Raw genomic sequence first — 14730 nt, forward strand, 5'->3', positions numbered from 1 at the left:
TTGGCTGAAGGTTTTGAGCCTCATTCCAAGGCAGCTTTTCCTTCAAGACTCCCTTCTCAATCAGTCTTTGTAGGTGTGTTCTCACCTACAGAAAGCAGCTTGTTCGGGGGACTCGAGGCATTGATCCTTCAGGAGTTTGTTGTTCCCACTTTCTCACTTGGTGCTTTGATCTGCAGCTCAAACCACAAACGGAGCTGCATTTGCATCTCTCTTTGGAGCTCCAAACAAAGGGCTTTTTCAGAGGGTTCATGCACAGGCACGTTCCTTCTGCCAACTGTGCTACTGGGGAAGGAGGAACCATCCCTAGAAAGCTGCAGCAGCAGCTGAGGTGAGCCAATTCCATGGGAGGTAGAGCCCTGCACCCTGACTTTCTGCTTTTCATCACAGTTCCAGCTTCCCTTTGTAATTCTATCCATGGCTTCCTTCCATGTTACCCCTTATTCTGTCTTTCTGGTATCTGAACAACTGCTGCACGTTGTCCTCTCTCTGCAGAAAACATGGGTTTTCTCCAGGGGAGAGCTTGGTGGGAATGGAAAGGGAAAATTTTCGTGCAATTTTACACACAGACTCATTGGTCTTATTTATTCTGAGTTGTTTGAAAAGCTCCAGGCCAGCTTTAGTCTGAAAATACATGAAATGTTGCAAGCTCATGAACTAGGGGGAAAAAATGCAAATGAAACAATTTTTCTTTATTACAATTACAAGAATTTTCTGAAACCTTTCAAATGCCTCGGATACCCCCAAGGAATGTTTTATAGGGGCTGGCAAGAGACCTAACCCCCCTCTGCCTGGCATTTGCTTGTGAAACTGGGAGCTTGCAGAGTTCCTTTTCCTCTGGCTAGGCAGAACTGGAGCTGAGGTCACTCCCCCCACTCAGGACCAGGGGGTGACCCCACAGGAAAGTGCAGCTGTCTCTGAAAACCTGAGAATTTCTGAGTAAGCTTTTTTTAAAAAGTCCTGAACCGATTCAAAGTCTGGAGCCTGGATATGCCTCCAAGAACCTCCCAGCTCAAGACAAAGTGGCCACTTCCCCAGGTCAGTCTGTGTGACCCCAAAATCAGTACGGTTCTGAAAATACTCGTCTGCCTCAGCGCGATAACCCAAGTACACCAGAAACTTGCACATCCCTTGCTGAGCTTGATGGGAGAGGGAGTTGATGTTTACTTTTCTGTGAGTTTGTAAACTCCCCGAGCAGTTTCCCAAGCAGAGAAAGCCCTGCCTGCTCTCACTGCATCTCGTTTTTCTCTCTCTCCTCCTGAAGACAAGCCCTTGACAAATGACAGCTCTCGAGCGTTCAGCATCCCTAATGAAACATTCCAAGGGCATGATGCTGGCTGCTGGATTCCCTGTGCTGCCCCCTCCCCCAATTCTTTCATTACATAAAGCTGACAACTGCAGATCTGTCCCCTGTTGATTACACAGTTAAAGAAAGGAGTTCATGTCCACCCCAGCTTGTTTCACTTTGCTGCTGTTCCTCCGCCAGCCCAAATTTCAGCTGCAGTAACATGATCCCACTTGGCAGAGCCTGAGAGAATCTCTGGCACATTGGGAAGAGGCTTAATGTAAAGTCTACTTTTTTTTTTTTCCTTTTTTTTTTTTTTTTTTTTTTTTTTAATTTTTTGAGAGCTTTTTTTTGAAGCTTTGGTGGTTCTGCACAGCTTTGGCAGGAGCTGCAACGGGCTCCTCACAGATGCTCCAAATGTGAGCACAAGATGAGCTCAGTGCAGGGGATGTCTTAGTGCCTGTCCCAGCTCCCTCCAAAAGCTATTAAAGAGAGACATGGATCAAGCAGAAGAACTTTGTGCAGACAGGAGGAAAGGCTTCCCCTCACTGGACAAAAAAAAGAGCAGTGGCTGGAGAACCGTGGTGGGATTTTTGTGCCTGTTCCCTGTGGTGGCTCTGCTGGCGGTTGTGGAATATCCAGCTGGAGCTGCAGTTCAGGAAAGTCAGGTAGGAGAAGGGATCTGATTCTCAAATGCCTGGGAGGGGTGTGGGGTATCAAATACCTGTATGTTCTGTTTGGAAGGTGGATGCATTCAGGGAGAAATCTGAATAGAGAGATATCTGATCAAAATAGAGAAATATCTCGTAGGGCAACGAGGTGTGTTTAGGGCTGGTTGAGTCCCTTTTGGCAAAGGATCCCTGAAGGTGATGGTGCATCCCAGTGGAGTCAGGTTGTCAGAGGTGTGTGTGCAATCTGGGGCAACCAAACAGTGGAGGCACAAAAAATTTGGGTGGTTTTCCCCCAGAGCTTTGGCTGTTCCTGTGAATCCTCTGCTCTCCCAGCCTGGGATGATGTGGCATTGCATGTCCTGGGATTTCTGGAGCAGCTGAGCTTTCCTAGGAACTCAGGGCTTGTGTAGGACCTAAACTGGGTCCTACAGAACTCTTGGCTGGTATTGACTCCCTTTCAAGGTCCATCCATTATCAAGATGTGCTGGGACAAGTCTGAATCCAGGGGGAACTCTGGCAAGGCTCTGGGACTTTCAGGAGCTGATCTTTATTTTTGCTTTTAGCTTAAATTTAGCTTTTAAATTTATATTAAAAAAAAAAATCTTTAAGTGCATCTTCTCCTGGGTCTTTTTGTGTTTATGAAGCTCTTGGCACTGGCCCCCCTTGTTTGCATCACATGCTCAAGGCTGTTATTAATTGGTCCTGATTCAGAGTTATGTTATTGTGTGGTTTGAGAGGGGAACTGCGTGGCCAGGAGGGAGAAGGGAATTAATTACAGTCATTACAGCTCAGTGAAGTAACTTACTGGAGGTCTGACTGCAAGGGGGACTAATGCAGAGCAGGGATGTTGGCCAGTGTCTGCCTTTATATTTATATATATATATGTCTCATATATATTTGAGATTATATATATAATTTCAACAACAACTATGTGTGTTGTTGAGAAGGAGAACTGAACACCTGCCCTTCTAGTACCTCCCAGGCATTTTGGAGTTTCTGAGACCTTAACCCACAGCTGAATGAGTTTCTTCCTGGGAGTGCCTGACCTCTTCAGTTCTGTGTATTCCCAAAGTCTTGGATCTCTGGCACCCGGACAGATCCTTTGATGGAAGTTATACTGTGAATTTTTAACGAGGTCACTCCATTTCTGTCAGAACCCCACGTCTGAGCTGCGCTTTGGGTGGTTCCCCACCCTTCCCCAATTCGTTCTGCAAGGCTTTTCTTAATTAAAAGCATTTTGTTGCACCAGTGGTGGGTGGAACTTGAGCCTAAAGGAGAACAGAGACTGGGCAGAAGGTTTGAGCAAGAGAACTCAGGCTCTGCACCTCTCTTGGTCCAGTGGGTCACATTCATGTCTCAGGGGTTGATGCTGGGCCTGGGTCACCCTCAGTTTGGTTTGGGTTTTGAGGATAAGTTCACTAGTGACACATTATTTTAATTGTTTCCCTCTGCCTGTTCAGCACTAATGAATGGCCTGAGGGTTTTAAGCTCAATGGCTGTAGAAAAGACAATCATTTTTCTCCCTTGGGGCTAGAGGAGAGAGTAAATTCAGTGTTCTGGCTTTGTTCAGGAGCAGAAACATCCAGCACAGGGACAGAGAGCTGCTCACCCCAGTGTGAGTTAACAAATCTCCTGAGCTGGAGTCCAGAGACTGACAGAATTCCCAGTAATCCTGGGCTCTTCCTGACTGATGCCAGATTACATTAATAATGTAATCAACCCCAATACTGGCACGGGATTGCAGAGAAAACAACAAAGACAGAAAGGATTTGCATAATTCTTCACTGCTTGAAAGAACTGCAAAAAAATAAAAGGGGAAGATAACTTATTATCCTGTAATTATGAGCTAATCTTGTCCAGGCTTCTCTTGCAGCTCCAACAGATCCTCCACCTTGTCTGTGCTGCTCAAAAGGATGCAAAATTTCCCTTTCATATGGAGGGGAAAAGGCATTCTCGGAGTAGAAGCCACTGGAGGTGAAGGGAGAGGGACAACAGCCACTGCACCCACATCACCTGTACCTGGGGAGGAAGGGACAGGGCCTTGAGCTGAGTGACCCAAAAGCTGTGATCCAACCCCCTGCCAAAGGCTTTCAGCTCGGAGGGCAGTGCTGGCTCCCACCTCTGTCTCTCAGGGATGTCCCTCGAGTTCCTTGTGGGCAAAGACTGTGCTGGGCTCCCATGGTGAGCCAGAGCCAGGGCTGAGCTGCAGGAAAGGCTGAAAAGTGCCCTCCTGGGAAAGAAAGAGGCTGAGATTAGATCAGGGTGGAGGGAAGAGTGGCAGTGAGACGTGAGAAAAGAGGCTGGTTTGCTGTTGGGATGGAATCCCTCAGGATGGTGAGTGCTGGTGCTCCGGGCACATCTGGCAGCCGTCGCTTCAGGGCTCTTGTCCTCCCCTGCCACTGCCTCGCTGTGACACCAGGGACGTGCTGCTTTGGCTCTCAGAGCCTCGGTTCTTCCATGAGGAAAATGAGGACAGCTCTTGTTTCCTGTGGAATGTGCTGTGAGGCTGAACAGACTCGAGCTGGTGCAGCTTTTGTACCACAGCCACTGTACATGTCACTTGGGAAGCGTCCTGGTGCCTCTGGAGCAAAGATGGCTCACAGATATTCAGTGTCTTAGTCCTGGAAAGGGGAGACAGAGCAGGAAGCCATCCAGAAAACCATGTTGGGTCCCATTCTTTTACCTCCACTGCTCGGGATGAAAAGGCTTTTCTAATTGGAGTCAGACGTGTCGCTAAATTTGATGTCTTTTACTGTTCGATGGTTTAAATCCTCTCCAGGGTTTCCAGGGCTGCTGTTTACTTTGAAGGCATTTCAGATCCACAGCACAGCTCTTATAAAGAGCTCTCTGCACAAAGAGCTGCCTGTTTTAGTCATTTTTCCAGCTTTACATTTCTTCTGTGGCGAGGCTGGAGAGCAACAGGAAAGCGAAAAGGAAATGAGAACTTTCCAGGCAGAGCTGCAGCACTTGCCGTGGCCAGAAGCCTCCTGAAGCTTCATTTCTGCTCCATCTGTGCCACACTCCAAGAGGAGAGTGGCTGCAGTGCCCTGGGGTGGGATGGTGCAGCCAGACAGGACCATCTTGTCTCCTGGACACCCCCAAGGCAGCTCCAGTTGTGCTCCCCAGCCTGCAGATGTCCTGTACTGGTCGTTTTTATTGCACACTGTTCAGGCCTGGGGTGTCTCCCACCCCTTCCAACCTGCTGCTTTGTCTTTAAGGAAGATGCCACATCCCCTGGCCTGTACAGAGAGGGTTCCTCAGCTTTGCAAAGCCCAGCTTTTCCTCGTCCTCCAGCACGGAGAAAACGCTACACCATCACCCCGGGGCACTTGAGATGGGACCACTTCAACCTGACCTACAAGTAAGAGGGATCCTGGGGCCTGAGTTCTTCCTGCCACGGGTTTGGGTATTGCCCATGTGGTTATTCCTCAGCCCTGTGCAGGGAGAGCTGCTAAAGCCACTCTGAAATAGGAATAATCCTACAAATGCTGCACCTCTCACTTCAGTGAAACCCTTCAGGGCAGATTCAGGCTTCCTGAGCAGGGACCTCCCTCAGAAGGTCGTGACTGGAGGACTAACTCTGTCATGCTGATGTTTTTAACAGTCCTGTTTGAACCTAAACCATCCCTGAGGGAAATCCCTGTTGGGATTTCGAGATCTCTCTGATTTCAGGAGGACAGAGCTCTTGGTGCTTTTAGGATTCTCTCTCCCTGTTGTCTTTGGGAAAGGATTGCAGCTCTTGGATTATTAATAAACAGTAAAAAGCCCTTGACAATCCTGGGGTGAGGGAATGCTGTGCTCCTTTGCAGGAGCATCCCAAACAGGCTCAGCCTCACCAGAGCCTTAATTGTCCAGGTTTCCCCTCGTTAACAGCCTGGCTTGATATGAAACCTTCTGCTCCCTTTAGGATGTGCTGGGACGAAGGGAGAACATAATCAGCATAGCTAAAAAACAACCAGAGGGGATAGAGAATATACCCAACTTTTCCCCATTGAGGCAATTCCCTGAATGCAGATCTTCCCGTGGGCCAAGGTAAGTTTCCAGGAGCCATCTGTGCATTCCCATGGTACAAACAGGGCCTGCACCAGGAGTTTTCCCCCAGCTCACTCCGTAGCCTAACCAAAAACCTCTCTTGGGTCTCTCTCCCATGGGATTTAGAGCTTTTTTCTAAAGGAAATAACTTGATAGGAAAACAAGTCTTTGATATTCTTTGGGACTCTCTTTCAGAAGTTCTGCCTGGGAGTATTTTACACCATTGTGCACATCCATTGTAGCCCAAGTGTCAGGAGCAGGAGTTCCCTGCTGCTGGAACGCAGTCGTTTCCTCTTCCAGCAGCCCTGCACGGCAGACTGGGAGACATCAGGATAGAAATAGTTATCTGAGGGAACCTTGTCTTAAGTGCTGTGCTTGAGAGGAGGAGCAAAAGCTGAAGTGCAGAGCACGTGATTGTGGAGAACACCAGCTCTTTATTCATCCCCGTGGGGGTTCATTAAACGTGGGTAACATCCAGTTCAGGCGACTCCCGATTTGAACCTGTTGGAGTGAACAGAAATCCTTGTCTGCCTGACAGTGGCCTCCAGCTGGTGTTTGAGGAGGGGAGGGCGTTTTTCCTGAAGCTGTCGTGTGTCCCTGCAGAATCCTGTCCTTCCCGAGGAACCTGCTGAGCGCCAGGGACACGCGCCGGGGGCTGGCGGCCGCGTTCCGCATGTGGAGCGAGGTGTCCCCCTTCAGCTTCAGGGAGGTCCCCCGGCACCTCCCCAGCGACCTCAAAATCGGTGAGTCCCTGAGGGAGCCAGGGATTGACTTCCAGTGTGTAAAGCAGAGGGTGGGAGGCAGGAGATGTTCTTCCTGTGCTGGACGGGCTCGGCCTCTTGGAGGAGGGTTGGGACATCCTTTGCCTTTAGTCAGGCAGAGAAACTGCTTTTAGCTTTAATTACTTATTATTTTCAGAGAAACTACTTTTAGCTTTTATTACTTATTGTTTTAGCTTTTATTGCTTATTAATTTTGATAGATTTTTTATTAAAATTCCTTGTTAATATTTAGGAAATGTTAATATCACGATTCACGCTTTCTGTGAACCTTACGGTCAGGAAGCTTTAGGGATTTGCCAAGAATTAGCACTCTGCCACTGGGATAGATGGGGAAATCCACGGATTCCTGTCCCAGAAATGCAGAAATCCCCAGATTTGTATTCCAGAAATGGGGAAATCCAGAGATTCCTATTCCAGAAATGGGGAATTTTGCAGAAGAATAAGAATCTGTAGATTCTTGTCCTGCAGGTTGGGAATCTGAATGTTGGAAGGTGAAGTGCCATACCCAGGGTCACACAGAGCCAGAGCAGGAGACGGATTCCAGTTGTTCCTGGGTTTGGTCTCCCTTTTGTTGATCCCACTGGAGCACTATCTTTGCTCCCTCCCCTCCCTCCTGCCCCTCTCTTGCTCTGCAGTTGTTCTGGAGTTCCTGGGGCCTGGAAAAACATCAGTGCTGAAGCTTTTTCTGCTCAGCCTCAACCTCAGATGTAAATCCTTCCTGGGATTTATGGTCTGTGTGAAATCCTGATTTCCTGTGCATGTGGCAGCAGGACTGAGACAACCAGCAGACTCCCCATCGTTTCGCAACTCGCTCTGGTGCTGCAGGACCCTGCTCAGAGCACATGATGTGCTTCCAGGGGTCTGTTTTGCTCCCTGTGAGCTCCAGGTCCCCAGTTCCAGGGGATGCAGGATGCACTGTGATCCTGCTGTGGTGCTGACAAAGAGCTGGGGAGCAGCTCTCACTGTAACTCTGCCCCTGCTTATTGACATTTAAAATAGAACAGTTCCATCCTGGGGTTATCAGTTCAGCTTCTCTCTTAAAAAAAAATGATTTCCACGTGATGTTGCAAGACAAGCTCAGCATTCCCTGCTGGGAAGTAAACTTCTTTGTGTCCACTGGGAACAGCTCTAAATCCAGGGGCAGCACGTGGCCATCCATTGCTTTGCATTTGTCTTTGCTTTTGTGGCTCTGGAGGTTGGAAAACACGTGGGATCCCATCAGAGACCTTTTTAGTGACTCAGGAGTTCACTGACCCTGCCAGATCCACTCAATCTGCTGCTTTTTTTTCCACAGGCTTCTACTCCATCAACCACACGGACTGTCTGGAGTCCCTCACCCACCACTGCTTCGATGGCACCACAGGGGAACTGGCCCACGCCTTCTTCCCACCCCACGGAGAAATCCACTTCGATGACCACGAGTACTGGATCCTGGGCAACACCAGGTTCAGCTGGAAGAAAGGTAACAGGGAATGCCTGGGGTTTAGCTTTCATTCTGGGATTTACCTGACGTGGAAAAGAGGCAACAGAGCCAGCTGTGGTTTTGTGGGAGTTTGGAAGCTGCTCCTCTGCCCCGTGACTCAGCTGGGCCAAGGGACCCTGTGGGGTCTCAGGGCCGTTTCTGGCTGAATTATTCCATGGAATTATCCCATAGTTCAGTCATAGCCTTCAGTTAAAATCCACCCCTGCTGGATGCAGGGTTCAGGATGCTGCCAAGAGGCTTGAGTTTGTCCCGTGGGCTGAGGGGGATGCAGAGCTCAGTGGAGGCCCTTTCAGACTGGAATATTCCTGCTAAAAACCCCAGTTCCAGCCCAGGGCTGTGGGAACCTGACAAGAGTGAGTGTTGCACAGGGACAGGCCTTCAAACATTGCTCCTTTGGTGTCTGGCACTGCTCTGTGTCCTGCTGCTGGAAATTAGGAGCATGTGGAAATAATTGGCTTTATTTGGACCCAACAAAGAAGATGAAACTGGGGCAACCTTTGACAGGACCGTGCTAGTGCTAAACTATTTCCTCTGGTTTTAGGATTAGCAAACACACTTTACCACACAATTCCAGCTGGTTTTCCCTTCCTTCCAGGTGTTTGGCTGACAGACCTGGTCCATGTAGCAGCTCATGAAATAGGCCACGCCTTGGGCCTGATGCACTCCCTGAACCCCAACGCCCTCATGCACATCAACGCCACCCTGACTGGGAAAAAGACCATCTCCCAGGATGAGGTGTGGGGAATCCACAGGCTTTATGGTAAGGAACCAGGGCTCTGGATCCTGCAGAGCTCTCGTGGTGTCAGATCCCAGCTCTGTTTGTTCTCCTCCTTTAGATTCTTCCCTGTCCCAGCTCCCCCATTTACACTCAGGGATCTGATTAAGTGAAGTGTTGATTTTTTTCTCAGAAGGAACTCCCTCCCCCAGCCCCTCTAATGCCCGTTTCTCCTCCTGTTTCAGGCTGTAAAGACAGATTATTTATGTGCCCAGCATGGGCAAAAAAAGGCTTCTGTGAGAAGCGCAGGAAGCTGATGAAGAAGCACTGCCCATCCACCTGTGACTTCTGCTACGGTATCCAAGGTTTCTTCTGGGATTTGGGGAGGGGTTTTGCACAGAGGGAGGAGGTAAAAGTTATTTAGGGAGAGGCAGGATCTTAATTTCACGCTAGAGATCAGTGGGTGCAAGTGATGCAGCTCCAAGCAGCACAGCAGAGATGGGGTCTCGGGTATTAGGGGGCAGCTTTTATGTTTAAACATTCATGGAGTGGAACATTAAACTGTCCCGTTCCTCTCTAGTTTAACTGAACCAGTGACAGGGGACAAATACCACAGGCAGGGAGAGGGAAGGGCTGCAGGGCAGTTCCTGAGGCAGGGAGGGGACAGAAACAGGACAAGGGGCATCTCAAGCACAGCTGGGCTTGAGCTGCTCCCAGAAAAGGAGATGAAGGATGTTAATCCTGATCCAGCCTCTCAGTTTTACAGATCCAGATAAGGGACTAATGCAGGATCAGGCCAAGTTGCTGCAGCTGTGGAATTAACTTCAGACAAATAACTGGCCTTAAGATGTACCGTGGAACTGGTACCTCTTTCTCCAGCACAGCATTGGGGTTTTTTAGGCCAGATTAATGCAGAGATGCAATCAGACAATGACAAACACTTTGGGGACTGTTCATATCCTCTTCCATAGCTGTGGGCTAGTTGATTTTTATCCATCTCAGTTTACACCCCACAAAGTAAGTTTTTATCTTTGCACGTGAATCATGTTACGTGTCCGTCCAAGAATTGCTCATTTTTAAATTCATACTTTCAAGGCTCCTTAAATGACAACCTAATTCTGTGCAAGTGTTTTGGAAGGACCAAACTTGCTGATGAGAGCTGCTCACTAACTGCTGCCACTTCCCTCTCTCCTCCCTGGGGGGACAGAATTCCCATTTCCAACGGTGCCCCCGACTCTGCCCCCGCCAAGGACCAAGACCAAGACGGTTTCTGAGGGCAGGAACGTCACCTTCCGCTGCGGGCAGAAGATCATCCATAAAAAAGGCAAAGTCTAGTAAGTGCTCCATCCCTCCTCCCAGTCCTTGGCAGCCTCTGCAGGGAAAGGATGGGGGAGGATGGCAAACCTGGGGGACTGGGAATGGAGTTGTTTCTAATCTGGAGGGTGTCACTGGCTCCTTCCAGAGTTGGAAGAGGGGTGGGAAGGGAGAGTGATTGATCAGAACGTTGCAGAGCTTTTCTTTAGCCTGAAAGCAGAGCTCTCAGAAACCACCAGGAGGTCAAAAAAAGGATAAAATCCAGTTCTCATACAGAGCACAAAGCTAATTCCTATGATCAAGCCAAATTCCCTGATCCATATTCTGAAAAAAAAGAAAAAACAGTGTTAAATTTACCCTTTTAGTTCATTGTTATTTAGCTGTTACTAAAATACAAGCATGTTATTTAATGCTGAGAGATTGGCCCATGAGTTGGTTTAGACTGAGGACCCAAATTCCCATTAACTTTTCCCATTAACTTTTAGTGAGATTCAAGCTCCAGAATTACTCAGGATTGTGCCCTGTTACACCTGAAATACAGAGTAAAACCCAACTGTGTTTTCTTGAAGTCCCACCTCTGCTCTGCACTTAAAAATTTATTGGGAGAAAGAACAATTAACACACACATTGAACTGTGCTAGACATTTGTAGTTTTAATTTCTGTTGTTTTTCTTATGACAGCTGGTACAAAGATAAGGAGCTTCTGGAATACTCATATCCAGGTTATTTATCCTTAAATGAAGATCACATGAGCATCATTGCAAATGCAATTAATGAAGGAACTTACACTTGTATAGTGAAGAAAAAAGAAAGGATCCTGACTACTTATTCCTGGAGAATCAGACTGAAGCACTGACAAGGCCCTGGAATGAGCTCCTTCAGTTCCTGCTAGTTCTGTTTCAAATTGTTTCTTTGGCATTTTTTAATATTTAATTTCCAGTAGTGCAACTGAACTTCTCCATCAGCTGCTTCCTCACCTTGGGCAAAAGAGACTCTTGAGACTGGTTACTGGAATGTAAAACTCTTCCAAATTAGTTTTAATGACAAAGAATTTATCAAGTAGGTGCTGTACAGAGAATTAAAAAAAAAAACCAACATTTTTTTTTTTAAAGAAAAGCGTCAGATGGTGCAGTTGAACTGTGTGGATCCCTGGGAACTGCTGGAAAACAGGAGCAGAACTGCGTCAGCCACCGGGATGGCTCAGCTGGGCTGCACTGGAGGCAGACTGGGGAAGGAAAAAGGAGCAGTTTAATACTCTGGAAGTGTTTCTGCCCTTGTTTTAGATCCTGGTGCTCTGCAACACAAGAAGTTCTACCCAAGTCTAAGCCCCAGGACCACTTTTGCTCCTCCTGCTCAGGAGGAGGGTGTGGGGCACAGCAGCCCTGTCTCACTCAACTCCACCGTCCACCGTGGGCAGGTCAGGTATCCCCAGAACATCTTTTCCCCCCAGATCCCCTTCCCAGGGTTTGTATTTATTATTTTGATCCCAACAGGTCCCAAGTGCTCAGAGCTTGTCCCTCAGGTGTCCGAGCCAGGAGCAGACAAGGTGATTTCCATGGCTGTCCTCCCCCAGGCTGAGGGAAATGTGCCACATCCAGCTGGAAGAGAGCACGAGGAGCGCTTGGCAAGGCTGGGGCAGCAGTGCAGGGAAGCTGGGAAGGGAATAATTCCATGTCAGATACAAACTCTGCAGTCAGTCATGGTTTAATCCTTGAGTTCACACAGGCTCTGCTTCAGTGGACTCCTGCTTTTCAAGGGGTTACTGAGCTCCCTCTCCGAGGAATCTTCTGCAATCGGGAATGTTTCAGTGACAGACCAGTGACAGAGCTGTTTCTCCTTCAGAAACAGAAACGTTCCTGCACAGGGAAAACAACCCAGCTGCTTCCAAACCTCACCCCAACTTCAGCACCTCCCCCTTCCAGCTCCAAGGCCTTTACCCTCAGAAAAAACTCTTCAAAATGTACTGAGAGGGATAGAATGTTTATGATTTCTGTTAATCCTGTTCCTGGCCTGGTGCCCAGTTCTGACTGCTTGAAAATTTGGTGTTTTCCAAACCTCCCCTGTTCCCAGAACAGAGCGAGCCCATTATAAATCAGGAACTGCAAGGGATGTGCTATTCCAACACAATTCCTCCTCTGGTCGTTCCTGAGATGTGGCATTACACAATCACTACACAAGCTCTTCTTTTGATGGGAAAAGGGCATATTAAAAGAACTTCCATAGAAAATAAGGTTTCAAGTCTCCATATTGCATCTTTTTTGATTTATAAAACAGTAGAGGAACTTCTTTTGCACCACTGGAAATACATGGACAGAACAAAGCAAACAGTTTTCAGCTCAGCAGTGCACCCCAGGCTTCTTCTCTCAAAGGTAACATGAAAGAAACCTCATAACTGGCACTTTTTTTCTGCCCCAAATATATTCAGACATGAACAATTCCCTTAAAATAAAAAATAAACTCTATTTACTGTCACCAACATCCAACTTTGCTGCAGGTGAAGCAATGAAATCCTTCACACTGTTAAACAATTGAAAATGTATTTTAATTCTACAAATTTACAAGGAGAAAAAAAAACAAAAACAAACCAAACCCAACAAAACAAACAAACAAAACAAAAAAAACCTAAAAAGAAACCAGAAACTGTTCCAGGACTGTAGTTCAAGTTGTTCTTTGTCACAGTTTGTGATGATCCTGGGGTTTTCAGGTAACTCCAGTCCTCTAATGGAATGCAGCAGTTATACTCCACGTGGATTTATAAAACAGAGCCTTGGAATCCGTGATAAGGTTTGAGTTTTTCACAGGGGAAAAAAAAAACCAAACACATCTCGTCCCCCTGACACGAAGAACAGAACTGGGGCACTCAAATCCACTCACATGAATGGTGCTTCTTCTTCTTTGTGGGGTTTTTTTCCCCCTCCCTCTTTCACGTAGAGTTTAAAACTTGAGGCTGAAGCCAGGCCCTGCAGCAGATGCTCCCTGGTTGGTGGTGGTCAGATGAAATCCTGTGTCTTTCAGATCATCATCACCCTGGGAAAAGCAAGCACAGGTCACTGATCAGTGGCTGGTTTTACCTCTCCAGCACAAAAATCTCAACAACAACAACAAAAAGTAAAGCATCTGTAAAAGAGAAACAAATGTTTGCTGTCGTGGCATCACAGCTCAGGTTCTGGGCAGGGTTATTTGTGATCTTTAAACATTCCTAGTTCAAAAGCTGGCTTTGCTAAAGGCAGCTCGAGTGTTCCTGGTTCTTGCACCTGCTTTTGACTGCATGGAAAAGATAAAAAAATTGGGAACACACTGTATGAATAAGTGTAAACTGCACTTAGTGAGCATCTGATCAAACACACACTGTGGTTGTGTCATGACAATTTTTATACCCTGAAAAATCAAGGCTAAGTAACCTTTTCAGCTTCCTTACACTCTTAAATTGGGCACAAAATTGTACAGTGCCATTTCAACTCTGCTGAGATGTGGAACTGGAATTAAGGCACCTGAGACTCTGAACATGCCAGACTTACATGGGCAGCACAGTCCCAGGGATACCCCAAAAGACAGAAAGAACACGAGCCTGGCCCAAATATTGGAATAAATTGGGGATATTTCTACCCTCAAGACCTGTATAACTCACCAGGCTGCAGACTAACTTCCCAAACAAATTTGAAGGCTTAGCTGGAAGTGTAAAACAAGGTACACTTTTAAAAGAGAGTGTTCTGCACCGGGACAAAACCAGGTCTGGTTGTGTCCTGGACACAGCAGTGACTGGATTTGCCCTTTGGGAGGGCACGGAGGGAAAGCTGGACTTTCCAAAGGCGACTCTCAGGCTCCCTCCTAAGGAGGTCCCCCAGGTCCCCGGGCTCACCAGCTGGCTGTAGCCCAGCCCTCCCTCGGGGGGCCGGGGGCTCGTGCCCCTCTTGACGCGCTGCTGCTCGCTCTTGGCCGGCCAGGTGGGGAACATGGAGGGGTCGATGGGCAGGGGGGTCTCCCGGAAGTACTCGTGCTTCAGCCCGTCCTCCGCCGTGATCCGCCGCGCGGGGTAGTACGTCAGGAAACTGGGGACAGGGGGAAGGGAGCTGAGCCCCAAAACTAGAAATCCGTCCAGAACACAACTGAGGGTCTTCTGGTGTTTAACAAAGGATCCTACGACTGCGGATTGGGTACAATTCTAATAATTTGGTATCATTCCATGACTAGGTATCGGGTTTTAATTGTATTAATGTGGTATAATTCTATGACTGGGTATTGGGTTTAATTCTATTAATTGGTTATAATTCCATGACTGGGTATTGGGTTTAATTCTATTAATTGGTTATAATTCCATGACTGGGTAGTGGGTTTAATTCTATTAATTGGTTATAACTCTATGACTGGGTATTGGGTTTAATTCTATAAATTGGTTATAATTCCATGACTGGGTATTGGGTTTAATTCTATTAATTGGTTATAATTCCATGA

General features: G+C 47.5%; 2 protein-coding genes across 2 annotated transcripts in view; one reads left to right on the forward strand and one right to left on the reverse strand.

Annotated features, from left to right (window-relative positions):
* The first annotated feature begins 1584 nt into the window (after positions 1-1584).
* On the forward strand, positions 1585-11904 carry MMP23B (matrix metallopeptidase 23B). The gene is made up of 8 exons (XM_017825716.1): positions 1585-1950; positions 5172-5314; positions 6589-6728; positions 8061-8228; positions 8845-9009; positions 9210-9320; positions 10172-10298; positions 10960-11904. The coding sequence occupies exons 1-8, from the start codon at positions 1780-1782 to the stop codon at positions 11132-11134; spliced, it is 1200 nt and encodes a 399-aa protein (XP_017681205.1). The 5' UTR covers positions 1585-1779; the 3' UTR covers positions 11135-11904.
* Positions 11905-12519: 615 nt separating this feature from the next.
* LOC108502619 (cyclin-dependent kinase 11B) overlaps positions 12520-14730 on the reverse strand; it is an 11796-nt gene continuing 9585 nt past the window's right edge. Inside the window, exons 15-16 of the mRNA XM_017825715.1 lie at positions 14138-14327; positions 12520-13305 (exon numbers count right to left, since the gene is read on the reverse strand). Coding sequence (XP_017681204.1) covers positions 13213-13305; positions 14138-14327 — 283 coding nt within the window. The 3' untranslated portion in view covers positions 12520-13212. The remainder of the gene's footprint in view (positions 13306-14137; positions 14328-14730) is intronic.

Source organism: Lepidothrix coronata, unplaced genomic scaffold, assembly GCF_001604755.1.
Source record: "Lepidothrix coronata isolate B3197 unplaced genomic scaffold, Lepidothrix_coronata-1.0 Scaffold122, whole genome shotgun sequence".
Lineage (NCBI taxonomy): Eukaryota > Metazoa > Chordata > Aves > Passeriformes > Pipridae > Lepidothrix > Lepidothrix coronata.